This window comes from Macaca fascicularis, chromosome 10 (genome assembly GCF_037993035.2).
Source record: "Macaca fascicularis isolate 582-1 chromosome 10, T2T-MFA8v1.1".
Taxonomy (NCBI): Eukaryota; Metazoa; Chordata; class Mammalia; order Primates; family Cercopithecidae; genus Macaca; species Macaca fascicularis.
In genome coordinates, this window is record NC_088384.1 from 112,447,167 (window position 1) to 112,475,160 (window position 27,994).

The 27,994-nt window shown below is 44.8% G+C and overlaps 1 protein-coding gene across 8 annotated transcripts in view; it reads left to right on the forward strand.

The window, feature by feature from the left end:
• Nucleotides 1-1,181: 1,181 nt before the first annotated feature.
• Nucleotides 1,182-27,994, forward strand: part of CASS4 (Cas scaffold protein family member 4) — a 48,380-nt gene continuing 21,567 nt past the window's right edge. For 4 of the 8 annotated variants that reach the window (XM_005569397.5, XM_065523325.2, XM_045363160.3 and 1 more), the window contains exons 1-2: nucleotides 1,182-1,481; nucleotides 26,335-26,757. In XM_005569397.5, coding sequence (XP_005569454.3) covers nucleotides 1,446-1,481; nucleotides 26,335-26,757 — 459 coding nt within the window. In that variant the 5' untranslated portion in view covers nucleotides 1,182-1,445. Of the gene's footprint in view, nucleotides 1,482-12,185; nucleotides 12,426-26,334; nucleotides 26,758-27,994 lie in introns of those variants that run through there. The other 4 variants (XM_074005580.1, XM_074005581.1, XM_005569401.5 and 1 more) reach the window with 3 other exon arrangements.

The window sequence follows — 27,994 nt, forward strand, 5'->3', positions numbered from 1 at the left end:
TAAAATATGTCCTGGTGCCCAGACTTGTGGGGACTACACACCGGACAACCGGAAGACAAGACGCTAAGGCTGTCTGTTGAACTTGTCTCAGAGGCATGGTAAAAGAAAAGAAGAAAATTTAAAAATAAAAAATAAAAAGATGCTGTCTGACAAGAAGAGAGCAGTGAGCGGAGACACAGCTGGCTGGGGATGGAACTTGAGCCTGGCTTGGAAGAATGGGTACCATTTTGTCTAAATAAAAATGAAGGCCAGGTCCAGGCGTGGTGGCTCACACCTGTAATCCCAGCAGTTTGAGAGGCTGAGGTGGGTGGATCACTTGACATCAGGAGTTTGAGACCAGCTTGGCCAAGATGGTGAAGTCCTGTCTACACTGAAAGTACAAAAATTAGCCAGGCGTGGTGGTGGGTGCCTGTAATCCCAGCTGCTTGGGAGGCTGAGGCAGGAGAATCACTTGAACCCGGGAGGTGGAGGTTGCAGTGAGCCGAGATAGCACCACTGCGCTCCAGCCTGAGTGACAGAGAAAGACTCCATCTCAAAAAAAAAAAAAATGCAGACTTACTTTGCACAGTGTCTGCTATGCTGTAGGTCCTCTCTAGAGGTTGGATCTGAATGTAGGGAAAGTAGAAAGAGTTGGCAAGTGATGAGAAACTGCATGAGCTAGCGGGGGTTTCAAGTACAGCACACGCGATTGGTTGATTTGATTTAAGAGAGAGAATACAGGTGTGGGACTCAGCATAGCCCTCAGTGCAGAGCCAGCACCCAGAAGATGTTAATCATTAGGTACCGTGAGCAAAGACCAGGAGGTGAGCACGGGGTTCCGAGCAGGGAGAATGCGCAACTGACAGGGTGGGTAGAGTGGAGACTGTGTCCTTTAAGGCAGCCTGCTTGACTGCTTTTATCCTGGCTGTCATAAGGCAAGTTTTTGGGAGCAGGAAGGAAGAAAAGCTGACCGCTATCGGAAATTTGGCTTAGTGGCCTCTCATCAGGGAAATGAGCTTGGTCTGTCGGGTGGGAGTTGTTCCCCAGAGTTCAAAGGACAAGAATGCTGTATGTTCATACACTGAGCTCTTCAAAGTAGGAACTTCGCCCTATAAAGCAGAAGAGTGGTGTTTTTCTTTTCTTCTTCTTCTTTTGTGGTTTCACATAGCAAATGAGTGACGGTCTCTACTTATAGACAAAGTGAGACGTCAGGCAATGAGGCGTGAGTGTGGCTTGTATTTCTGGTTCTCCCCTCCTTCACTGCTTTCATTTTACTCTTATCGTGCTTTCCAGAAAGTTCGCCTGCTGGGAGAGTCTTTTTGATCGTTTCCCGTGTGTTGTCAGATAGCACCATAGAATTCAGTTTCTGAGAACCAGCCAGAAGCATGCAGTGACATTGCATAATCTGCCTCTGAAGCCGGAGATATTAGCTGTAGAGCTCAGGGCAGCTGCTCCACATCACCGACATGAAGGGAACAGGCGTCGTGGACGGTGCGCCCAAGGTGAGTGATGCGGGGCTGTTTGAATGGGCTCTGGCAGGGAGCAAGCTGTGATGATTAAGGGTATTGACCAGCTTTAGTTGTGACTTTCTAATAAAGGCAAAGGTTGAATACCAGTGACGTGTGAGTTTGAGATTGGAAAGTTTAACATAAGTTTAAGTGTGGGAAATAGATGTGCTGTAAAGCTCCTTACCAGTTTGCATCCAAGATGGGTGAAAATGACCTTGTAGTAGAAATCAGCTTACTTGGTTGACAGCACCGTCCATCATTTTGTGTCCAGCAAACTTCTGAAGCAAGATGTGAGTCTGCCTCAGCCCCCACTAATTCCTTCTTTCTCTGGACCCCAAAGACACTCAGTGCCACTCCAACTGTTCTGATTGATTTCTGTGCTCACCTCGCAATAGCAGAGCCCAGACCCTTGCCTGTAGCCTCCTGTGCTGAGCCCACAGTGGGCAGTTACATGTTATTTTCATGTTTACTTGTGCATTATGTGAGCAAAGCTGGAGCTTTCAGACAGACTTCATGCCTGTCATGAATCAAAAAAGATTCACTATTTAGAAAGGTAAAAGAAGCCAGGCACAGTGGCACATACCTGTACTCCCAGCTACTGGAGAGGCTGAGGTGAAAGGATTAATTGAGCCTAGAAGTTTGAGTCCAGCCTGGGCAACATAGCAAGACCCCATCTCAAAAAAAAAAAGTTAAAATGGTTATCATATTTAAAAAATTTACCCAGATGTAAAGAAAGTGAAGCTCAAGATTGTGTTTTCATCTTGCTATGCCCTTTTTAAATTTTAAGTAGAACAGTAAAAAAGAAATGAAACAAGTACTAAATGGGGAGCTTGCTTATAAAAAAATCAATGCTTATTTTTAATTATAATAAAAGTGACTAGTGTGGCTGGGTGCAGTGGCTCACACCTGTAATCCCAGCACTTTGGGAGGCCAAGGCAGATGCATCACTTGAGACCAGGAGTTTGAGACCAGCCTGACCAAGACGAAAAACCCCATCTCTACCAAAAATACAACAATTAGCTGAGCATGGTGGTGCATGCCTGTGATCCCAGCTACTCGGGAGACTGAGGCACAAGAATTGCTTGAGCCTGGGAGGCAGAGGTTGCAGTGAGCTGAGATTATACCACTGCACTCCGGCCTAGGTGACAGAGCAAGACTCTGTCTCAAAAAAATCAAAACTAAATAACAAAAGAAAAAAATTGTAAAAGTCACTAGTGGAATTTATGGCTGAGTAACCCATGATAGTCTCTCTTATACAGATTATATGTAAATACCTTAGCTACCCTAGAATTTTGTCCCCAACTACTTACTTTGAAAATTTTCAAACCATTGGAAAAATATGGGGAGCGTGGGGATTATTCAGTAAATCCCTGCATACCTTTCACCTAGATCATGGGTTTATGGTACTTTGTCATATTTGTGTACATCTATTTGTATATATTTAGACACTGGAACACACTTTGTTTTTATTATTGTTAAACTCTTTGAAAATAAATGGCCAATACAATGATGCTCCACCCCTAAACTTCATTATGTGTCTCCTAAAAACAAGGACATTCATGTACAGAACGTAGAAGAATATCCACATATCATCATCCCCAAGAACATTTCACATTGATTTAATAATGCCATTCTACGATTCAGTCCAATTCACACTGATTTAATAATGCCATTCTACGATTCAGTCCAATTCATATTTTCCAAAGTGATCCTTTATAGCTTTTCTGGCTGTTGTTATTTGTTTGTGTGTTTGTCTTTCTGATCCAGGTATTGTTTGTCAATTCTCAGTTCTTAATCTAAAACAATCTACTACCTTTTTCTCTTTCATAACATTGACCTTTTTTCTAAATAGCCTAGATTTTTTTTTATGATTTAGACTTCTTTTTATGTGCTGCTTATTCTGCCTAAGTAATTTATGTAGCACTTTACAATTGGGTGGGGTTTCGTTATTTAAAAATAATATTTTTAGCAATGGGGGTATCACTCTGTTGTCCAAGCTGGACTCAAATTCCTGAACTCAGGTGATTCTTCTGCCGCAGCCTCCCAAGTAGCTGGGACTACAGGTGCACACCTCCGAGCCCCACTGCAATTTGTAAATAACATGCATGTATGCGTAGAACATGTAATTGATATTCCCAGCATCCCCATGAAATTCTGCTATTAATATTATACAGATAGGCCGGGATCGGTGGCTCATACCTGTAATCCCACCACTTTCAGAGGCTAAAGCGGGTGGATCACTTGAGGTCAGGAGATTAGCCTGGCCAAAATAGTGAAACCCCATCTCTACTAAAAATACAAAAAAATCAGCTGGGCGTAGTGGTGCACGCCTGTATTCCCAGCTATTTGGGAGGCTGAGGCAGGAGAATTGCTTGAACCCAGGAGGCGGAAGTTGCAGTGAGCCAAGATTGTGCCATTGCACTCCAGCCTGGGCAACAAGAGCGAAACTCCATCTCAAAAAAATATATATATATATGTGTGTGTGTGTGTATATATATATATAATGGTAGCCAACCCTTACCAGTTGTCTACATGTGAGGCCCTGTGCTGAGTGCTCCACTTGCATTGTCTTATTATTACATCCTCACAACATCCTCATGAAGCATATTATTCCCCTGTCACGGACAAGGAAACAAGGCCTCGCTGACTTGCCCAAGGCCATACAGCTAGTAGGTGGCAAGGCCAGGAATCAACCCCAGGCAGACTAAGCTCAGAGCCCCATTCTTAGCTCATTATATTCTCTCCCTTGGATCAGGGGTCGGCAAACTCTTCATAAAGAGCCAGATAGTATTTTATGCTTTGCAGGCCAAATACGATCTCTGTTGCATATTGTTTGTTTATGCAGTCCTTAAGATATGTACAATCATTCTTCGCTCATGTTCATCTGTCTAGATTTGGTCCACAGGCCCTTGTGTAGCAGCCTATGTCATCTCAGTTTACATAGGCCACCCCCACCCACCCACGGAGTACCAGGAAACACCCAAGTTGTCGGCTCCTAGTTCAGAGGCATCCTCAGTTAACCATTTCTTGGGTGTCCTTACAGAAACTATCAATGCTTCTATAAGATATATGTTTTAAGGTTTTACACAAATGAGAGCTGTGAGTAAAGAGCTGTTGAACTTGCCTTTAGCAACTAACAATAGGTACTGGTGTTCAGTTCATATTAGTGCAGTTGATCTATCTCATTAATCTTAATGCCTACATTATTGCTCAATTGCTTAATAAATGGGAGCACAATGCTTCAGGGGGTCATGTCATGTCAGTGGTCCTTAGCTTTGGGGCATTCGCCTTTAAAACAGCCCTGCCTTTCATTCAGGGCCACCGCAGATAGCCTTTCAGAAAACACTGAAGTTCGCCTTTGTACACTGGATGGTAAACAGGGACTGCTCTGGCAAGCTGTTCCTAATTCTACCTGCCGGCCAGTAGCTCCGTTGCCAGTAGAGCTGCTTTCACCTTTGTGCGTAGCAGATTTTGTGTAATTACCAGACCGATTTATTCTGTTTTTTAAAAATTGTTTTACAGAAGAAGGGGACATTTTTTTAAAAACACGTGATATTAGTGACAGGAAACACTGGCCTTAAAGGTGGTAAATTTAACACCTCATTCATTGGTTTATTGGACTCTAGCCAGCTAGTCAACTCCATTCAAGAAATACTAGAAATTTAGTTTTTGTGGAGTTTTTTGAGACGGAGTTTCACTCTGTTGCCCAGGCTGGAGTGCAGTGGCACGATCTTGGCTTAGTGCAACCTCCACCTCCCAGGTTCAAGCAATTCTCTTGCCTCAGCTTCCTGAGTAGCTGGGATTACAGGCATGTGCCACCATACTCAGCTAATTTCTGTATTTTTAGTAGAGACAGAGTTTCACCATGTTGGCCAGGCTGGTCTCAAACTCCTGACCTCAAGTTATCCACCTGTCTTGGCCTCCCAAAGTGCTGGGATTATAGGCGTGAGCCAAGGCGCCCGGCCAGAAATTTAGTTCAAGGCAGATAAGTGGGTTTATTATATGTAAGTTCTTATTTTGGATTTTTGGTAGTTTCAAGTTATTAAAATAGAGTCTGCAATACACTTTAGTGATTCAGTCCTGTTTGCTGTAAATTCTGTTTACTTCCGTGTGTGTACGCGCGCACATGCTATTACAGGTAATATTGAAATTGGCATCTTCATACACAGCCCTTTTTTCCCCCTAATAACATTATTTTCTCACTGGAGTAAATGTCCAGGAATTGAAAGAAGATTACTGAATGAAATAAGCATTGGCACTTATTTTCCATCATTTTCTGAGAATTTCTGATATTTGATTCTATTTTAAACCTACTTTCGACAGTATTTTCTCTACAATCTGTACTTTCTTTCATAAAGACAGCTATGTGCTCACTCAGTTTTCTGAAGGCACTTTTCAAGCAAGCATCTTTATTATGTTATTGAAGAATGGATGGTCCAATATTTATACTGTAAGAACATTTAAATGTGCTTAATTATCTTTCACGTTTCAAATTCAGCCTCAATTAAAGAGCAAATCTTTTTTGTCTCTCTTCCATCTCCACTCTGAGTGGCATGGTTCCGGACCCACTCAAGAAAGATCAAGGTGCACACGTAGAATTTTTTGTAAAATCTTCCACATTCTCAAGATTGGTTTAAACACGACAAAATGTGGTAGCTTGGAAATGTCTGCCACGTGGTGGGACTTGGCTTGCTTCAGTGCTTCTGGGCAAGAAGGCCTGGTGAGGCTTCACTTGTGAGTGGAGAGCAGTTTTAGGTTCTCTTTGTACCTTTGGCATCTCTGAGGTGGTGAGCAAGACATTTCAGACTCAGGCTCTGTTGAAGGGCAAATGGGATTGTGTGCAGAAAGCTGACCTGTCCCTTGAGGGCCCATTAGATCCCACTCCCAGCAGCTCTCCTGCCTCAGTTCCTTCCCCTTCTCCCCTGCTGTTCCCCGTCCTGGATGCTCCTCTCTCTAGCCAGCATCACCTCACCCAGAGGCCTCTCTGGACCATGCTGTGCAAATCACCTCCCCCACTACACAAGCCCACCGCCATCACTCTCATCTATCTTACCTTCATTTATTAAGATCTGAAATTATCTCACTTTATTTGTTCATCTGTCTTCCTCTCTGGGAGCAAAACTCCATGAGGGACAGACCTGGACTTTCTTATTTCGTGCTGCATCTCTGGTGCCTACGGCAGTGCCTGCACAAAGTAGATGCTCAATAAATGCTTTGTGGTAATGTGTGTGAATGAATGGGAGGTTACAGGGAGTGCAGGTGGAGCCCTGGCTGCAGCCCCGCTGTGAGGATAGGAACAGCACTACTTTCTAGTCAGCAGGTGTTTGGCAACAGAGGTCATTCCTGACTCTCAGCTCTCTAACCCCGACCTGGCCTCAGCCGAAGCCGCCACTCAGCCTGTTCTCTTGACAGTTGGCCCCTCCTTTTCCATGGTCAGATGTTGCCTTAGATGCAAGCTGTTGCTATTGAAATCAAGGTCACAAACACCTGTTGCCTCCCTCCAGCATTTCCCAGCAACTTCCTCCCTTCATCTATTCCATGAGGCAAAACAGCCCAGATACAACACCCAACTCGAAAACACAGCTCACCATCCATGGCTCAGCCATTCACCCAATGCATAGTATTGGGCTCTGGGGGTTCAGGGTGATCAAGACAGAACTGACATTCCAGTGGAGTCAGCATGACAGTGAGTAAATAGACCCATGGTTTCAGGTGGTGAGAACTGCCAGAAAGAGGATAAAACAGGGGGATCTAATGGAGGCGATGGGTGGAAAAGGCCACTCTGAAGACCCAAGGGATGGGAAAAGCATTCCAGGCAGAGGGAACAGCAGATGCTAAGGCCCTGCAGTGGGAATGCATTCAGCATAGCAGAGTGCCCAGATAAAAACCAGTGGGGTCAAAGCAGAGTAAACAGAGAGAGAGTGGTCGGAAGTGAGATCTGAGGTGTTAGCAAGATAACAGGGCCCGGTCGGCCGTGTAAGAGCTTCGAAGCCATTCTAATTGCAAAGGAAACCACCAACCCACTTAAGGCAGGAGATGACATGGTCTGATTTATGTTTTCTAGATCACTCAGGCTGCTTGCTGTGCAATAAATGGGCTGTAGGTAGGAAAGAGCCAAAGCTGGTCAATGTGGAGACTTCAGTGTAGGTGGCTTCATTTTCCACTGGGGTGGCGCCCTGCTCTTCTCCATGGACATGAAGGAGAATCATGTACTCTGTCTTTAGAAAAAGTAAAACTTTCGGTGTTTGAGACCTCTGGTTGCCGTGTGGGGTGGGGAGTGGTTGTGAGCATAACAAATAGTAAATCGAGGAGTAGATCGCTTCTATTTATGTGTGCCATGTTTGATTCGGGAACACAATGTACCTTTCATTCCTTCAACAAATATTGAATGCCTGCTGCATGCCAGGCATTGTTCTAAATGCAACCAAGGCCAAGTGTCTGGTCCCCTGTCTCCATATGTAGTAAATAATTATTATGACTAATAAAAAATTCATCATATACTCATCATTGGTTCCCCTGTTTAATCACCTGTAGTCTTTGAACATTTTATTTCCTGTAGAGCACACTTAGGGGGAAAAAAGCTAAGGGAATGCCACCATCACCCCAAAACGTAAAAGGTCTGTGCATAGACAGGCGCTTGGCCGACTCGATAATGGAATGGGGAAGCAACCGTAGAATCAAAACAGGGCTGTTTTGGAATTGCGATGACTAAGGGAGGAAATGACATCGGCCTGAAGGGGAAATAGCTTAAAAGGAGGAAGGTGGGAGGCTGGTAAGAGGGCTGCCACGGAGGGGGAGATTAGAACACTCCAACTTGAGTTGCAAAAAAAGGAAATACATTTTTTAGGAACCATTTCCAAACATAACGCCCCTAAAGCGTTTGTTCAGGGGTAAGACCCGCCTTGTACACACACCTACGAAAAGTAGAGTCGACACTGAGAAGAACATGCGTGGCCTCCTGTCCCTGGGACAGCATCCCCAGCTGTCGGCGTGGGAGATCCTGCACCCTCCACTCAGGCTTCAGTGCAGTGGCACAATCTCAGCTCAGTGCGTGGTCTCCTGTTCCCGGGACAGCATCCCCAGCTCTCGGCGTGGGAGATCCTGCCCTTTTTTTTTTTTTTTTTTTTTTCCTGCTCAGGCTGGAGTGCAGTGGCAGAATCTCAGCTCAGTGCAGCCTCTGCCTCCTGGGCTTAAGTGATCCTCCCACCTCAGCCTCCCAAGTAGCTGGGGCTTCAGGCATGCACCACTGGGCCCGGCTAATTTTTGTATTTTTAGTAGAGGTGGGGTTTTTTTCACCATGTTGCTCAGGCTGGTCTCGAACTCCTGTTTTCAAGTGATTTGCCCACCTCAGCTTCCCACAGTACTGGGATTATAGGCGTGAGCTACCATGCCCGGCCAGGCTCCGCACTCTTAAAACTCCTCCAGGAGGCCAGGCACGGTGGCTCACACCTGTAATCCCAGCACTCTGGGAGGCCAAGACAGGTGAATCATCTGAGGTCGGGAGTTCAATACCAGCCTGACCAACACGGAGAAACCCCATCTCTACTAAAAATACAAAAATTAGCTGGGCGTGGTGGTGCACGCCTGCAATCCCAACTACTTGGGAGACTGAGGCAGGAGAATCATTTGAACCCAGGAGGCGGAGGTTGTGGTGAGCCGAAATCGCGCCATTGCACTCCAACCTGGGCAACAAGAGCGAAAACTCTGTCTCAAAAACAAACAAACAAAAGCAAGCTCCTCTAGGAGACAAGTGTGGATCATGAAGAAGTTATTCACAGGCAATTCTAGGCCACTTACCTGGCCACTCAGAGAGTTTCTGCACGGGTTTATGAGTTAGTGAATGTATTGTTCTTTTCCTTTAAACAATTGCTTCACCTTATCATCAAGAGCAGCTTTCATTTGCTCTACATGTTCTGGACAGCCCAGGCAGTCTGTCTTTTGTGGGGCTAGGGAGGGATAGGAGGCAAGAGAGCAGCAGGTCATCTCTGTGTCTTGGAGGTGTTTGCCATCCGGTTAACAGTAAGTGAAAAGTGCTTTGTGGAATGTTCACTTTGGGTTCAGAAATTTGCTTTTAGAGACGGGGTCTCACTTTGTCACCCAGACTGGAGTGCAGTGGCGTTATCGTAGTTCACTACAACCTCAAACTCCTGGACTCAAGCAGTCCTCCTGCCTCAGCCTCCCAAGTAGCTGAGACTACAGGTGCGCACCACCATGCCCATCTAATTTTTTTTTTTTTTTGTAGAGATAAGGGGCTCTCCCTATATTACCCAGGCTTGTCTCGAACTTCTGACCTCAAGCAGTCCTCCTGCCTCAGCCTCCTAAAGCACTGAGATTACAGGAGTGAGCCACCATACCCAGCCCAGGTTCAAAAGTGAGAGTCTCACCACAGTTGAAAGGGGAATAGAAGCACAAGAGTCAGTAATTAATAACAAGCAACTCAAGGTGCTCCTTCCTTACATTGGTGTTCCCCAAAGTGAGGCGATTGCCAGCCACTGGGAGTCAGGGCCAGTTACATAAGACATTTTCCCTTAGCTCCCTTTGGGTATCCCAAATAACGGTTGGGATGGGTTTACGTGTAGTCCATTATTAACAACTAAACAAACAAACCTAGTGAGTTGCAATAAATTCACACTAACAGAACAAAAGAAGAAAAACTTAAACAACAGAGTGGCTCCTTGCTTTCCTGAAGCACCTCTAAAAATGACCATAGAAAAATGGAAAAGTCGGTGAACAAGCCTGAACCTTCACTCATTTCTCTGTGATACATTAAACAGCTTGAGCCAGCTTTGAATTCTTCCTAGTCAAGCCAATGGAAAAACCACACGCTACAGGGACCCTGACTGTGGGCACTCCAGAGGATTTCAAGTGTGGTGCATACCACAGTTTTTTACATTACTGGTGTATCTTGATGTGCATTCAAACAAACTAAAACTAGCTCATCAAACCTGGAATTTCATGGGTAACATTGCTGAGGGAGAGTTGTTTTTTAATTGGCTCAATTTATTATTTTACCTAAAAAATTGTAGTGACACATGGATATGACAGGAAGCAGGCAGTCGCTAGACACACAAAGCTTTAGAAACACAGGCTGGGGGCTGGGTGTGGTAACTCACGCCTGTAATCCCAGCACTTTGGGAGGCTGCGGTGGGAGGATCACTTGAGCCCAGCTCTTGAAGACCAGCCTGGGCAACATAGCGAGACTGTGTCTCTACAAAAAATTTTAAAAATTAGCTGGGTGTGGTGGCTCATGCCTGTAGTCCTAGCTACTTGAAAGGCTTAGGTGGGAGGATTGTTTGAGCCCAGGAGTTCGAGGCTGCAGTGAGCTGTGATTGTGCCGCTGCACTCCAGCCTGGGTGACAAAGTGAGACCCTGTCTCTAGAAAAGAAAAGAGAGAAACACATGCTTAGACAAAGTTTTCTTCTAATTGGAGTTGGCATAATTGCTTATGACCCATCAAATAACACAAAACTCCTTTCTTTACGCTTTTCCTCACTTCTTTCCTTAAAAAACGAAAAAAGAAAAAGGAAAGAGAGAAGAAAAGGAAAGGAAGTTAGAGAGGAAAAATACCTGAGTGTTATTTTCTCTGTAATCCCTCGGATGGCTTTCATGAACTAAGAGGTAAGAGTAAGAAAAGAAGTCATGGGAAATGTAGATTTTGCAGCTGGATGGGAACTTGGTGATTGCCCTGTGAAGCTATCTCACTTTCAGGTGAAGAAGCTGAACCCCAGAGAAGTTCTGTTACTTGCCTCCTCCTTCGGTGGGTTTTTCATGTGCAAGGGTGAAATTGCCAACCCCTTAACTTGATCCAACAGCTCCCCAAACCAAATATCTTAAGCAATAACTCAGGGACTTCGCTGGCAAGGAATAGACTTGGCGGTGGGAGGCAGTGGCAAGGCTGTGAATGAACACACTAGGATCTCTGGAGCACTTTGAGTTGGAGAATGCAGTCTGGTATGACATGGGCCCATCTTGGGCCACAGACATGATAATCAATTATGTGAAGGCCTGAGAGACCTTTATTGTGTCATTTCAATCCTGAGCTTAGATCAAGGAAACTGGTTACCTGTTCCCCTGGTGTACATTGTCAGACATACAGTAGGTGCTTGATAAATAATTGCCAATTAAATGAAGCCTTAAGTGCAGCTTAGCAAGGTTTCCACGAGTAGGGGAAGTATATTAAAGCATGTCGATCTGGGTAAGACCCAAACCTACTGGAAAAGCACAGTATTCAGTTATCAGAGAAGCAAATGCCTCATTTCCACTGGGTGGCTTTGGAATTTTTTTCTGACCACAACCTCCTCCTCAAAGCCCCATTAGTAGGCAGTGCCTCCTACAGCTGTAGAAGTTCCTTTAAAGTGTGGCTTTTTCATCTGAATCATCAGGAAGAATTCAAAGCTGGCTGGGTCAGAGTTCAAAGTTTTCAAGAACCCAGTTAAAGTTTGTGCTTATTTACAGCATATGCCATTCTCCAGGATTATTTTTAGAGGTGTTAAGAAAGTAAGGAACTCTCTTTGCATTAAAGTTCTTCTTTTTCTCTCATATCCCTCCTCATATGCAAGTTCACCAGGTTTATTCACTTCTTTGTCCCTGGTTTCTATGGATAAACCAGCCACGAAGGCTATGTGCATCCATTTGGATGGGAGGGAACCAATGGGAGTGTGGGAGAGAATATATTATGTAACCAGCCCATCCTTCCCCATGGCTGGGATAGCAGGAAGGGCAGCGAGCCTCCCCCAAGAGCTTAGAGATCCACTGGCCACATCCACAGGCAAAGACAGCTGCAGAGAAAGTTTAGACCCAGACCTCACAGCATTCCTGCACAAACTCCTACAGAAAGATTTCCCTTTCCAAGCGATCTGCGACTTCTGCTGGTGTCTTCCGGGATATGGATAGTACTTTTTAAAATCATTTCTTTAAAGGATCAAGATGAAGGTGAATGTGAGTATCTGAGTTTCTGTGTTCTGACATCCATTTCCTACAACTATGTGATTGCTTGGCACTCTGAGTTAACTGTATAAAAGGGTCCAGAGCTTGTTATTTCCAGTGCTCCCCACTATATTAAGGAAGCAGGTAATGATGGTTTCCCAATGACGGTCACACCATGGGAAACAATTGAAAGTTGCATCCCGTTTTGAAACCAAAAAGGGAGACCTTATATTTTTGTTTAGAAAGTTATATTCTATTCTATTAGGTTTTGTTTTAAAGCTTACATATTACTTTATTTTATTTATTTATTTATCTATGTATCTATTTATTTATTTATTTATTGAGATGGAGTGTTGCTCTGTTGCCCAGGCTGGAGTGCAGTGGCGCCATCTCAGCTCACTGCAACCTCCACCTCCTGAGTTTAAGCAACTATCCTGTTTCCGCCTCCCCGGAAGCTGGGACCACAGGCGCGCACCACCATGCCCGGCTAATTTTTGTATTTTTAGTAGAGTCGGGGTTTCACCATGTTGGCCAGGCTGGTCTTGAACTCCTGACCTCAAGTGATCCGCACACCTCGGCCTCCCAAAGTGTTGGGATTACAGGCATGAGCCACTGCACCTGGCCTTAAATGTTACTTTAAATATAAGAGTAGTTGGGAAAAGGGAGTTTCAATTCACACTTCCAGTTAAATAACTTTCAGATCATTTTCTGCACATTCTGGAGCTTTTCATTCAAGAATTTTCACCTTTTTCAAAACCAGAGCTGAAGCAGAAACTCAGTTCTTTTCCTAGCCTATTGGGCAAATTAATATTAATCACAAAAAAAGGCAGCAGTTTCCCTTCAGCATCTCTCACTTAACTACTTTGCTAAGTTTTTTTTTAAAACAGCTCCAAGAGAAGCAACTGTCCTTTATGTGAGATGATGCAAGAAACCACTTAGCTATCACCTCGTTAAAAGAATTCAAAATATTTCTGATAATGAGATGCAGATTACTGAAGCAAAGCTGTCTCAAGTTTTACAACCTCATAAACTAATTCTCTCACCACATTAGGCATGACAAATTAAAGAGATAGTTTAATCTACTTGCAAATTCTTAGAGCAAGTTCTGGTTATGAAATATACCATTTTCTTATTTTAAGTGGCAGTTCCTCATAACATATGGAATTTTACTTTTAAATGTAAATATTGATATGGAAAGCCACTGCAATTTATGGGGGAAAATAAAAGTTAAGATTACAGCTTTGGCCAGGCACGGTGGCTCACGCCTGTAATCCCAGCACTTTGGGAGGCCGAGGCGGGTGGATCACCTGAGGTCAGGGGTTCGAGACCAGCCTGGCCAACATGGCGAAACCCCGTCTCTACTAAAAATACAAAAATTTACCAGGCAGGGTGGCAGGCGACTGTAGTCCCAGCTACTCGGGAAGCTGAGGCAGGAGAATCGCTTGATCCCAGGTAGCGGAGGTTGCAGTAAGCAGAGATCACACCACTGCATTCCAGTCGGGGTGACAGAGTGAGACTCTGTCTCAAAAAAAAAAAAAAAAAGATAACAGGTTCTTTCTTGGATAACTATGTCAATGGGAGGCGATTACAGAGGAGGGAAGGAGGCAGAAGGGACAAAGAGAAGACAGGAATGAGCTGGCAAAAATGAAGGGAGGAAGGGAGAGAGAACAGAATGTTAGATGAGTGAGGAGATGGCTGGTTGCCTGGTGCTCCCTTCTCAACTGCAGACCTCACAGCACAACTTCAGGAGTTGTAGGAGGTTTTCCAGGAGAAAAGTAGGGACATGGTTATTCTGAATGTTTTCCCCAACATCATACACATGCAACACGCAGCTGCTGTGTCCTGATACTGCACATCCTAACTTTGGCCTTGGGAAACATGTCCCATCGTGGGAGGCCCTCCTCTCTGGCCGGGGTCTTTGTGCACAGGACCCAGATCATTCTGCAGCTGGCCAAAGGAGAGCTCGAGGAGCGCTGGGATAGCAGGAAGGGCAGCGGGCCTCCCCCAGGAGCTTAGAGATCCACTCAGTGCCTCCTCAACGTGCCTGGACCAGGCCAGACAAATCTTTAAAACACTTTGAGTCTAAACTTCTGTGATTCTTAATGCACCTGCAGTTAGATCCCATTTACCAGTCATTCATTGCCCTCTCTGTGGGCTTCCACTCTGTGGCCCTGCCCTCAAGGAAGAGGTAAATGCTCACACAATCAGCCAGTTCTCAAAAAAACACTCAAGTACCTTTCAGCATCCTCCATGCCGTACACGGTCCAGGCCCTTTGGGGGATGGCCAGTGAGAAGTAGTTGATGATGTTTAGCATCCCAGAAGTTCGGGGAGGTGAGAAATCTTTGTGCGTGTGGCAAACTGCTTTTGGCCAAGATTAAGATGGACTCAAAGTCAAACTTCCTTTCTATCTAATGTAGGAGTAGAAAGGCCTTGCGCGGTCATGACAAGCAGCTGCTTTAATTCACCAGCGCGGAAGTCCTCTTCTTCCAATAGAACAGAATCCTTTGTAAATTAGATTTTTATATTGAAAAAGAACATTTACACATGGTTTTAAAAATTCCAACTGCACAAATGAACATGGACTCAAAGTGTTTTTATCTAATCCCAAACCTCTAGCTCCCCAGACCCCTGTTTCCTACCCAGAAGGGACCCTCAGTGAGTGACATAACCTTCCAGAAAGATGCTATACTTACAAAAGCATCCATGCAGACCTATGCTCATCTTGCTCTTTTTTAAAAATTTAATACTGCATATTGGAGATTGTCCCATTTCCAATGATATAAGCTCTACCTCATTCTTGTAATGGCTACATTGTACTCCATTATACAAATGTCTCTGTGTCTCAGCTTCATCTCCCTCTCCCAGGAGGCACTTTGCCATCCTGTATCTGCTAAGATGTCCACACCGTCTTGTGATAGAGTCCGTGCTAAGCAGAGTGGTTTGTAGGCTAAAAGAGCACACTCCAGACCCCAAACTGCCTGTATTCCAATCCTGGCTTTGGCCCTTGATTGCTGAGCTACCTTAAGTTACTTTCTCACCATCTCTGTGCCTTAGCTTACTCATCTCCTAAATGAGATGTTACTTACAGTATCTGCTTCATAAGGTTTTTTCGATATCAAATGCGGCCATCAGTGCTAACTCCTCATCCCAGTACCTGCCACAGAGTTGAGAACCCGCAAGCCATCCTCATTCCCAAGGCACTGGCTAAACAGTGGACAAGACTAACACAGTTCCTGCATAACTGGAGTGCGATGGACACTCCTTTCAGGGCAAACAGACTGGTTTCATGAGGGGCTACATTGAATCTAAAAGATTAAAGAGGATTTTCCCCCTTCTTTTTTTATCCCCCCCGAGACAAGGTCTCACTCCGTCTTCCAGGCTGGAGAGCAGTGGCACAATCCCGGCTCACTGCAACCTCCACCTCCCATGTTCAAGCCATCCTCCAGCCTCAGCTTCCTGAGTAGCTGGGATTACAGGCGTGTGCCACCATGCCCAGCTAATTATTATATTTTTTTGTAGAGATGGGGTTTCACCATGTTGCCCAGGCTGCTCTCAAACTCCTGTGTTCAAAGCGATCTGCTCACCTCAGCCTCCCAAAGTGCTGGGATTACAGGTGTGAGCCACCACACCCAGCCAGCTTCTCCCCTTTATTTGATCAGTTATAGGAAAATAATACTAGCTGACACACAGAGCGTGTGAGAAGTCTGGATTGTTATGTGGGGTTTGCAAAGTGAGGACCCTTTCCAGATCACCTTTGCTATAACTCCTTAAGCTAGGTATGGTGGTGTGTGCCTATAGTCCCAGCTACCTGTGAGGCTGAGGCAGGAGGATTGCTTGAGACCAGGAGTTTAAGGCTGTAGTGCACCATGATCATGCCTGAGAATAGCCACTGCATTCTAGCCTGGGCAACATAGCAAGACCCTGTCTCTTAAAAACAAAAACAAAAACCCATATCTCATCCTTTTAGAGGTGACTTCACAGAATGTTATTACTCACCAGAAATCCCTCCCAGAAGAAGTGTCTGTAGATACTTTGATTCTTCCTTAGGTTGTCCTTCCTCCTTCTCTGTCTTCCCTTTTTGGAGAATGTGGCTGGGATAAAATGGAGGTGGTGAGGGGATTTTTCTTATGCTCTTGGAAACTTTTTTTTTTTTTTAACATAATGTCCTTTTAAAATGATGGAAAGTAAACATTCACAAGCCAACAGATAACACTGTTCTCTCTGCTTTACTCTTTCCTGGCCTGTATTTGAATTTACATGAAATGAAATACTTCCAAGTACAGTCGAAGGGAGACTATTGACTTTAAAGATGATCAAAGATCCCTTTCTCCATTCTGCACTCACTCTCGATGTTGAGTCTGGGCTCAGCTACCTCATAAAAATATATAACAGAATATGTCACTGATCTCAACATAAAAGCTCCTATATCCATGGAAATCCTTCATGAACTTCAGGGATTCACATTTCCCATGTATCAAAAGATCTGTGATATTTATAGTATATGCATTTTTTAAAATGTGGTTTCTCTACAACTAAGTGTCCTCTCCCGGCCCTCAAAGGGGAAGTAGGAAGCATTCCGTCACCTCGCCTGAGTACTAAGAATTCTTGAAAGTAAGACGTGGAATCTGTGAGAAGGAAGCCGAAATGCGAAACACGGACATTTTTCAAAGAAGGATTTTAGTAGAAGAAAAATGTCCCTCTTGACCTTGGAGATCTACATCTTTGTGCAGAGCAGGGGCCTAGACATCACTTACTGCTCTGGCTTCTTTCACAGTTACTATCTCCACCACTAGTTTGGGGAACTTCCTTATTTGCCACCTCCCACTACGCACTGGTGACCTCATTGTATGATTTACCTTCCCAAAGAAAGAATGATATTCTAGGTTACTTGGATGAAAACGGTCTCATGATCTCTACTCTCCTATCCCATAGTTACTACTGTTTTAATTTTAGGAGCATAAGAGTTTGGTGTGGGGCGGGCTGTGAAAGATAAAACAAGGAGGAAGCAGGATGGGGCCATGATGCTGCTCTGACCCCTGTGACAGGAAAGAGAGAAGGAGCTGGACAGAGTAGGGAGAGCCTCACACTGTGCGGCAGCTTAGACACAGTCTTGACAACTCAACCAGAGCTTTGGGGTAAAGATTGCCCATTCAGTGAGTCCTGCATTGGGCAGAAACACTCAGGACCCCTGACTATTAACTTTCAGTTTGCAAAGGAAATCTGGGTGGGGCCTCTAAAACCCCAGCAGCGGGCTGGACTCAGCAGCAGAATGCTTCACTGGGCCTGAGGAGTGATCTTTTAAGAGCTACCCGAGCATGCCGCAGTCTCCACCACACCCAAATGTCTGATGCCTGGCCTGCCTCATTCATGTATATTTCTCGTGCAGCTCCTATAATCCTTTGAGTTTGCTGCTCCTCCTTATAGCTGTCTTTAAACCAGCTCTTTCTGGATTTGCACACATTTGGACATAAGAGTTAGCAGATTAGAGTAGGAAACAGACTTTGACTTGGGAAGGCCGCACAGAGTATTGGCAATAGCAGGCTACAGTCAGATAGATGCGAGTCTGAATCCCCGCTCTGCTGCCTGCTGCTGTATGACCTTAGGTCATTAATCTCTCCTAGTCTCAGGCACCACAAAGCACTAAAATGAGGCCAACAGAGCAATCAGTGTACCCGCCCCCGGACCAGCCCCCCAGCCCGCCGCCCAGCCCGCCCCCCAGCCCTGACATTCTTGAGTTTCTGCAGCTTTGCTCTTTTGAGTAATCTAAAGAGAAAGAAAATTGAAGGTAAAGCAGAGAAGCAAGCTGTGCCTGTGGGCGAGTGCACGTGGGCGCAGTCACCCGGGCAGTGTGTCCACCCCGGCCTAGAGAGGGGATTTCCATCCTAGGAACAGGGACGATGAAGCAGCATAACTGAAGCTGCAGCAGCTGCTTCTCTCCTGGCTCATCTGAGCTGCTCCTGCCTAGAGCTGCCACACCTGCTGATGGCTCTTATCCCACCGTGGGTGATGAAAGTGTGCGGGCCAGTTCCCTCTCTGCTTCTTACTTTCCCTGGCCCGTTCAGCAGTGCGTCCCTCTCTTCTCTGTAGTTATGTTCCTGCTTTTCCTCCAAGCCTCACCTCAAGTTGCATCCAGTCCTTCACCAGCTCCTCCCCAAAACTAAGGAAATCCAGCCTCCGCCCTCATCCAAGCCACAGGCATCTCCCAGCTGGACCGGACAATTGGCTTTGAGTCGCCTCTCTGGCTTCCACTTGCTCCATGCACCCCGTTTTCCACCCAGTAACCAAGTATAAACAGCAGCCGCCATGGAAGTTAGGAGTCAGGGCCTTTGTTGATCTCTCTCCAGGCAACCTGGTCATTTTACAGTTCCTCCAACTTTCCATGCCTCCCCAACACATGCACATACACACTCACTCACACTCCCACACGCCCCCTCACCCACGCACTCCAGCCTCCACACATTCCTCTTCCTCTGCCTGAATGCTCTTTATCTAACACTTTATCTGACTAACTCCTTGTCTGACTAACTCCTCCTTACCCCCATGGAAGCTTCCATGGCCACTTTCTCAGGTAAATTTTCCCTAAGCCCTCACCCATCAGTACTTCCCAACTGCACTTATAATTTTTCATAACTTCCTGTATTTTATTTCTCATAACTTCCCATATTTTTAAATAACTTCCTGTATTTTATTTCTCATAACTTCTTGTATTTTCTTTCCATCCCACTTACGAGAGGTGGAAACCCTGTATTTATTTCTGTGATGATTTGATTAGGATTTGTCTGCTCCACTAAAATGTACATGGCATGAGATCCGAAACAGTTTTGTTCACCACGATGCCTCCAGCAGAGCCCCTGGAATACAGTTGATGCTCAATACAATCTCGGTGAATGAATGAATGAATGAATGAATGAATGAATGAATGAATGAATGAATTGCTCCCCAGATTTCTCCAAGTGCAGCTAAGACCACTGTATCCTCGGCTGCTCGGGTTTAGATGAGCACATTGCATCTGCCCGGTGTGGAAAGGTCTCCGCACTGAGGTTATCATCACCATGAAGGCAGTCAGCCTCTTATTCTTCACGTTTGTTTCTCTATCCTCCTCACGTTCTTCCTTCCAAATGCGTATTCATTTTCCTTTTCCCTCTCCCAGCTGTTGTATGAAGATGGGCATTTGTGGAAAATGTCCTTTTTGGAAATCGTTTAAGAACAGTTCTTCCATTGTACCCAGAATCTAACTGCTTGTGTACCCACAAGGAACAAAAATGTGAACATATGTCCTTCTTCACCTCTTAAATTTCTACACAAGTATTTCCAATTAACACTCTATTTAAGAATACCTTGTGAGTGGCCTCAGCAACAATTGCGATGGTTATTGGATGCCTTTGCAGTGGCCTGTCAACTGCTTCCATCTGTTATTCACAAAGAGCTCAGTGCAGTGCCAGGAACACGGGTGCACGATGAGTGCTGGCTGCTGCTATTGCAATGTCCAGTGCTCCCTGCGCGCCCAGCCTGACCACAAGAGCCGGAGCACAGCCGAAAGTGGGGTGGTCAAGGGCAGCCTCTGCAAAGGGGTGACTCGAGCTGAGAACCAGAGGAGGAGGATCTGGTGGAAGAGAGTTCTGGGCAGTTCTGGGCAGAAGGAACAGCAAAGGAAAGGTCTGAGGTGGAAGCAAGCTCAGGGCACCTGAGAAAAGTAACAAAACAATGTGACTGGAGGGAAACGAATGAGGGTAGAGCTGCGAACTGGGAGGCGAATCCTGCCTCGAAGCCACACTAGGAAGGTGACCTTTTGTTCGGAATGCAGTTCTAAGCAATTAGAGATTTTTAAAATAAGAGACCAATAGGATCCAATTTATGTGTATAAAATAAAATATTCTGGCTAGTGTCTGGAGAGTGGATTATAAGGTGAAAGAATGGATGTGAGGAACCAGTTAGAGTTTAAGTGACCTTGAACAAGTCATTGATCTCTCTGGCCCTCAGTTCTCTCATCTGTAAAATGGGGCTAAGGAAGTCTGCCTCTGAGATTTCAGAGAAATAGGTAATATCATGACTTCAGTGCATCCAACACAAAATAGGTTCTCATTCAATATAATTCCGTTTACCCTCCATTCCAGGTAAGGAACTCCCCAAGACTTTCCACGTGCATTTCATTCTTCTTTTGTAACATTAATATTGATGGTCTTTGCTACTGAAACTCTGAGATATAATTAATTGATTGCATGAGCTGTCCAGAGACCCCCCTGTCAATTGTAATGAAACACAATACAGTGTTTCATTCATATGGAAGGGAAACGTGTTATGGTAACATACTTAGAGTTTTCCTTTGCTGGGAGTTTACATCCTTTGAAGATGTGGTCTGCTGTCCTGAAGACAGCAGGTCAAAATTACAAAATAAATCATATATCAAGAATAAGACTGCTGCTGTTCATCTTGGACAGCTGTGGATGCCCATAAAAACCCCATTGTTCTCTGGAAAAAATCCTTACTTTTACAATAGACAAATCCACCAGCTAAGCTACGTTCAATCTGGACCCTTCAGAGCAGCTGCCATATTGCAACAACTGCTCTGTCTAAAGACATGCACTATCTTATTTCTAGAAAAATGCAAGCACATTTCGGATGATGGGTTTTTAAAGATTGCTTTAAATGTATTTCATAGGAATTATGATGAAATATACCATAATTATTTCATTATAGCCTCTGCAAAGGCTTTTATTTTCCCTTTTGTTCCCAATGTAGATGGTTAAAGTACAATTTTCAAAAAGGCAAAATTATGACTCTCATGCAAATATAAAATGAACTCATGTCAAAGATTTTAATCAATTTTGGTCAATTACTAGGGAATCAATGAAATGTTAAAACTAGGTCAAAGATCATTGAGGATGCTTGTCCAACTTGAATGAATTTATTTTTAAAAAGAGATCATTGAGGTGTTAGGTAGGTATAGGCAATTTAATTAAGGAATATTAGAGTGTGATTGCAAGGCTAAATATGAAACTGGTTAAAGTCCTACAAGATAACAAACCTACAAGACAATAAACCTTTCAGATTATCGTTTCAGATAATAAACCTTTCAGATTATCGTTTTTTTTTTTTTTTTTTTTACTGAACAGCAATAATTTGTCTATTTAACTGGAAAAAAAAATCTACAAAGTAGCATGTAACTTTCGTAAGTCCTTTTTTTTTTATTTTTGTGAGACAGGGTCTCACTTCCTCACCCAGGCTGTAGTGCGGTGGCACAGTCTTGGCTCACTGCAACCTCCACCTCCTGGGCTCAAGCCATCCTCCCAACTCAGCCTCCCCAGTAGCTGGGACTACAGGCGTGCACCACCAAGCTGGACAATTTTTGTATTTTTTGGTAGAGACAGGGTTTCACCATGTTGGCCAGGCTGGTCTGGAACTCCTAGCTTCAAGTCATCCACGTGCCTTGGCCTCCCAAGGTGCTGGGATTCCAGGCATGCGTCATCACGCCTGGCCTAAGTCTTCACTTTTAATCAACACTCTTTATAAGACTCTAAAACTCTAGTCCCTTAAATACTTCATCACTGCTGGATTCTCCAAGCTCAGCACTCACATTCTTCCAACACATTCAAGGGATAATGATTCCGTGTGCAGACTAGTTATGCCTTGAAGTTTATCTTCTGGACATGCTGGTGGTCGTTCTTACTGAAGGTTATCGAAGAGTGTGGTCAGGGGGTCACAGAAAGCTTCCTCTTACCCTACTCCAGACAGAAATAGGAGTGCTTCTCTTGGTGTTTGTGACTTCTTACCTCTTAAAGACTTGAAAATGGAGGTGTTATGTCACGCCTCTCTTTCATTCGTTAACTCAACAAGGAGCTAAGATCCCCTACTCTGTGCTGGACCATGGGATGCCGTCCAGAACAAGAGGCTGTGGCCCTCACTCTCCTGGAGCTTACGTTCTTGTGGGGAGACAGACCCTGGATGAGTTGAATCCTAATGTGATAAGTACTGATGTGCAAAGGTGTTGAGCCTAAGTATGGGGAGAGCTAGTTTGGTTGAGAGGGTGTCAGGGACCCTTTTTCTAAGAAAGTGACATTTAAGATGAGCCTGGAAGGATGTGTGGGATTTCACTGGGTGGAAAGCTGCTGACTGCTTTGGGGTAGAGAGAACAGCACAAATGAGAGACTCAAGCCCTCAGAAAGGGTGGTGCCCCGGAGGCCAGTGAGGAAGTGATACCTATGAGGCTGTAAGCGTGGGACGAGGCAAAATCACACAGAGCCGTGATGGTTTGGGCACAGTTTGGGCTTTGTCCAGAGGGTTTTAGGGAGCCACTAAAGGGTGGTAGAGAGGGGAGTGGCACGATCAAAATTTGTGTCCCTGAAAAACTCGAGGACAGCAACAGTGCCATATGTAATAAACATTCCATAAATGTTTGCTGAATCTGTGAAGGAATAATTGGCTGACCCAGAGAGACACCCCGTGGGATGCCTGACACCAGGACATACAGTCAGTGTCCACTGGCTGTAGCTCAGCTCTCTGCTTTTCAATGTCATCTCATACACTCACTGGGCTCCGACAAGTGACAGCTTCATATCTTCCCTCTCACTTGAGGATATCTGCTTCACCATGGAGAAGAGAGGAAATCTCTACAGGCAGGAATGCCCCTCACAATACACATGCCCCTAACTCCTTTTGGGACCTTTTTTCTATTAAAAAATGAGTTAAAAGTGGGGTACAGCAGGGAGGTGACACATTCCCCGAGTTGCCTGCAAGTTACCCCTCAGCGGCATGAGGGCTGCAGCTGATTCTGTAGTTTTGAGTAGTCTGGGTGTTGCTAAGAATATGCTAGGAAATATTTCAAGTTTCCTTGACAAAGATTTTAAAACAAATACATCATCCAACCAAGAGGTAATGCACAGGGTAGATTAGGGTACAAGGAACAGTGCAGTCTCATTCACAGTGGGCGGAGGTGTGAATGGATTGAAACTTTGCTGGAGGGGAACGTGACAGCCTCCGGAGCCCTGATGGTTTCCACCCACCGACTTCCCACTGAAGAATTTATCCATGGAAATAAACAAGGGGAGTTGCAAATACTAGCTATGAAGGTGATAATTTCAGCATTGTTGGTAATAGCTAAAACCTGCAATTAGCTAAAATGTCCAAAACCAAGAAGAAAAATTATGTTTCATCCGTACAATGGAAAACTAAGTCACTGTTTTAAAGGATATTGAAGAAAAATGTTTATTGACATGGAAAGATGCTCACAATTTATTTATTTATTTATTTGAGATGGAGTCTCACTCTGTCGCCCAGGCTGGAGTGCAGTGGCACCATTTCAGTTCACTGCAACCTCTGCCTCCCGGGTTCAAGTGATTCTTCTGCCTCAGCCTCCCAAGTAGCTGGGACTACAGGTGCACGCCACCACGCCCAGCTAATTTTTTTTTTTTTTTTTTTTTTTTTTTTTTGTATTTTTAGTAGAGACGGGGTTTCACCATATTGACCAGGATGGTCTCAAACTCCTGACCTTGTCATCCGCCCACCTCGGCCTCCCAAAGTGCTGGGATTACAGACGTGAGCCACCACACCCGGTCCCACAATTTATTTTTAAGTGGGAGAAAAAAGCAGATTATAAAACAGTGTGTTTCATATTATGCCATTAGGTTTTAAAACTTTAACAATGACTGTAGGTGTGTATGTGGACAACTATGCAAAAGAAAAGATCTGGAAAGATACAAAAACCAAAGGATTAACAGCAGTTACCTGTGGTGGTGGCACTGCAGGCATTTTCATTTTCTTCTGTTTGCTCGTTATCATTTTTACTTTTTCTTTAATGAACTTGTATTACTTTTGTAGGAAGAACAAAAGGTTTTCTTTACAAAAATTGTTCATGATCTCCTAGGATCTCAGCTGTATTAGATTTTGTGGGGGACGTTCAATGTCTCTCTGGGTGCGTGAAGGATCTGATTCTACTTACGATTTTTAGATAGACTTGTGGTGGTGTTTCCCCAAATCCACACAGACCTGCTTGTCTGGTTAAGACGGTTTTTATCAGCAGTTGGTCTTCCAATTCCATTTATGTAACAGAATAGAAATATTAGGCAAGAAGCACAATAATTTTCAACAAATATAATGGGAGAGTTGGTCACTTTTGCTTTATTTATGAACCGTGTGAACAAAGGTTAATGAGTTTAAAAGGTGTAATTACATTTATTTAGAAAATAAAAAACCACTGGAAGGGTAAATACCAAAAATGGTGTAAATTGGTATCTCTGAGTGCTGGGATTATGGGTAATTTTCATTTCCTTCTTTTATTTCTCTCTTTTTCTGTAATGAACATGTATTGATATAAAAAGGTGGGAAAAGGTGATTACTTTAAAACCTCAAGAAACAAGTTGCCTTCATGTAATTACAGTGGAAAGTTCAAACAAGAAGGGGGCTCAGCCATCACTGCCGTGGTAACGAGGTGATTTGTTTTAGAACTGTGTGGCTTACTGAAAGAGCGTAGGTCAGAGAATTAGGAGACTGGGTTTGATCCTGGCTTTGTGACCACAGGCAAGTCACTAACCTCCTGAGTCTTTTGTCATTCACTAGTTTTTGTTTTGTTTTGTTTTTGAGACGGAGTCTCGCTCTGTTGCCCAGGCTGGAGTGCAGTGGCATGATCTCGGTTCACTGCAACCTCTGCCTCCAGGGTTCAAGCGATTTTCCTGCCTCAGTCTCCCAAGTAGCTGGAAATAAAGGCACATACCATCATGCCCCGCTAATTTTTGTATTTTTAGTAGAGACAGGGTTTCACCATGTTGGTCAGGCTGGTCTTGAACTCCTGGCCTCAAGTGATCTGCCCTCCTCGGCCTCCCAGAGTGCTGGGATTACAGGCTTGAACCACTGCGCCCAGCCTCTTGTCGTTCACTTATTAATGAACATGTATTGAGCATCTTCTGTGTACCTGGGCCTGGGCCTGACACTGGGGACAGAATAGCCAAGTGAGATGTGGGCCCAGCAGTCACAGAACTGCCAATCCAATTCAGAAGGAAAATAGCAAAAACCAGACAAAAAGCGACCTAATAGTAATAACAGTCACAGCTGCCTGTACCAAGCACTTACTAAATGCCAGGCACCTGTACATGACAGAGAACGAGACACCCATATGTATACACAATATATAATGGACTGCTATATATATAGGATATATGTGGTGTACATATATGTATCAACCCATCATATATAGTATGTGTATATATGTATATATGTGTATACATATATACATACAGATACATATATACACATATATACATACAGATACATATATACACATACATATACACATATGTACATACATAAACATATATACACATATGTATGGTATGTATATATACATATATACATATATGTATATATGTTATATACGTATATATACGTATGTGTATATATGCAAAGGTCATGACGTCCACAAATTAAAACAGCGCTGTGACACAGGAGTTGGAAACCAGCCTGAGCAATGACAAAACACCTTCTCTACAAAAATACAAAATTTAGCCCAGGGTGGTGGCACGCATGTGTAGTCCCAGCTACTCGGGAGGCTGGGGTGGGAGAACTGCCTGAGCCTGGGAAGTCGAGGCTGCAGTGAACCAAGATTTCACCACTGCACTCCAGCCTCGGCAACAGAGTGAGACCCTGTCTCAAAACCATAAACAAACAGGGCCATGAAAGCATATTAGGACCGTGCAACCTCGTCTCAGGATGCAGGGAAGTCTGCCCTGAGGATGTGACATTTCACTTAGACCCAAAGGATGTGAAGGAACAAATCAGGCAAAGAGCAGGGACAAGAGCCTCTGGGGTGGAAGAAACGAAATGGAAGGGCATTATGAATTTGCATTAAGCTTTCTAAGTGAGTGGGACTGGTGTAGCGGTCACTGGCCATGGTGCTAACAGCAGATTCTCTTCTCCCCTCTCCACCCGCAGGCACTCCTGGCCAGGGCGCTTTATGACAACTGCCCCGACTGCTCTGATGAGCTGGCTTTCAGCAGAGGGGACATCCTGACCATTCTGGAGCAACACGTACCAGAAAGCGAGGGTTGGTGGAAGTGTTTGCTCCACGGAAGGCAAGGTCTGGCCCCTGCCAACCGCCTCCAAATCCTCACGGAGGTCACTGCAGACAGGCCATGCCCCCCATTCCTGAGAGGCCTGGAAGAAGCTCCTGCCAGCTCAGAGGAGACCTATCAGGTGCCCACTCTACCCTGCCCTCCCACTCCAGGCCCCGTTTATGAGCACATGAGGAGTTGGGTGGAGGGGCCCCAGCCCCCTTCTGCCCAAGTCTATGAATTCCCCGACCCTCCCACCAGTGCCAGAATCATCTGTGAAAAGACTCTCAGCTTTCCAAAACAGGTACGCATACTTCCAACTACTAGACATGGGTTGAGGGGTATGGAAACACCCAGGGGCCTAACTACCCCTTGAGTCATAGGTGTCCTCCAGATCGAACATGCAGAGTCATGGGTGTACTCCAGATCAAACATGCAAAATGGGAGCCCAGATCGCTGGCGATCACGCTCGGGGAGCTTGTGTGCCAGGTTGGGATGGAGAACTCAGCGGCCTCCACCCGCTTGTCGTTGACACCCTTGCCCCCCTGTGATTCCCCAGCTCTCCAAGGCTGGGCGCAGTCTGTGGGAAATGGAACGCTCAGCTGAGCTGTGTGGGAACGCACTGGAGATGTTCATGGCGGCCTTTTCACAGGATGAAGGATCACCAGGACTCCCAGTGACAAACGGCAGGGTGGGGTTTCCATGGGTTCAGAGGCAAGAAGTTATACATCACGTTTAGCATGTATATTCCAGGCTGGGCACGGTGGCTTGAACCCATCTATATTCCCAGTACTTTGGGAGGACGAGACACGAGGATCATTTGAACTCAGAGTTCGGGACCAGCCTGGGCAACATAGTGAGACCCTGTCTCTACCAAAAATTTAAAAATTAGCCAGCATAGTGGCACACACCTGTAGTCCCAACTACTCAGTGGGAGGCTGAGGCAGGAAGATCGGTTGAGCCCAGGAGGTCGAGGCTGCAGTGAGCTATGATTGTGCCACTCTACTCCAGCCTCGGTGACATTGAGAACCTGTCTTTAAAAAAAAAAAAAAAAAAGTATATCCCCTTCAATGCAGAAATTTTATTTCTAGAACTGCTATGGAAATATACAAGCAGGCAAATATATGTCTGGATGAGGAGGCTGTAGCCATTATGGCATAGAAAACTCAAAGAGGCCTAAATATTTATTAACAGTTGGATTGGTTATACATATCTTGGCACATCACCACAGCAAGCTGCTGTGCAGTTGAAAAAAAAAAAAAAGATGAGATATTTATAAGAGGAAAGAAAGATCTATTTAAACAAAAACCAAACAGATGTAAGCTCAAAAAAGAGGCAGGGTGCAATGGCTCATTCCTGTAATCCCAGCACTTTAGGAGGCCAAGGCAGGCAGATCACAAGGTCAGGAGTTTGAGACCAGCCCAGCCAACATAGTGAAACTCCGTCTCCACTAAAAATACAAAAAATTAGCCGTGCATGGTGGCAGGCGCCTGTAATTCCAGCTACTCGGGAGACTGAGGCAGGAGAATCACTTGAACCTG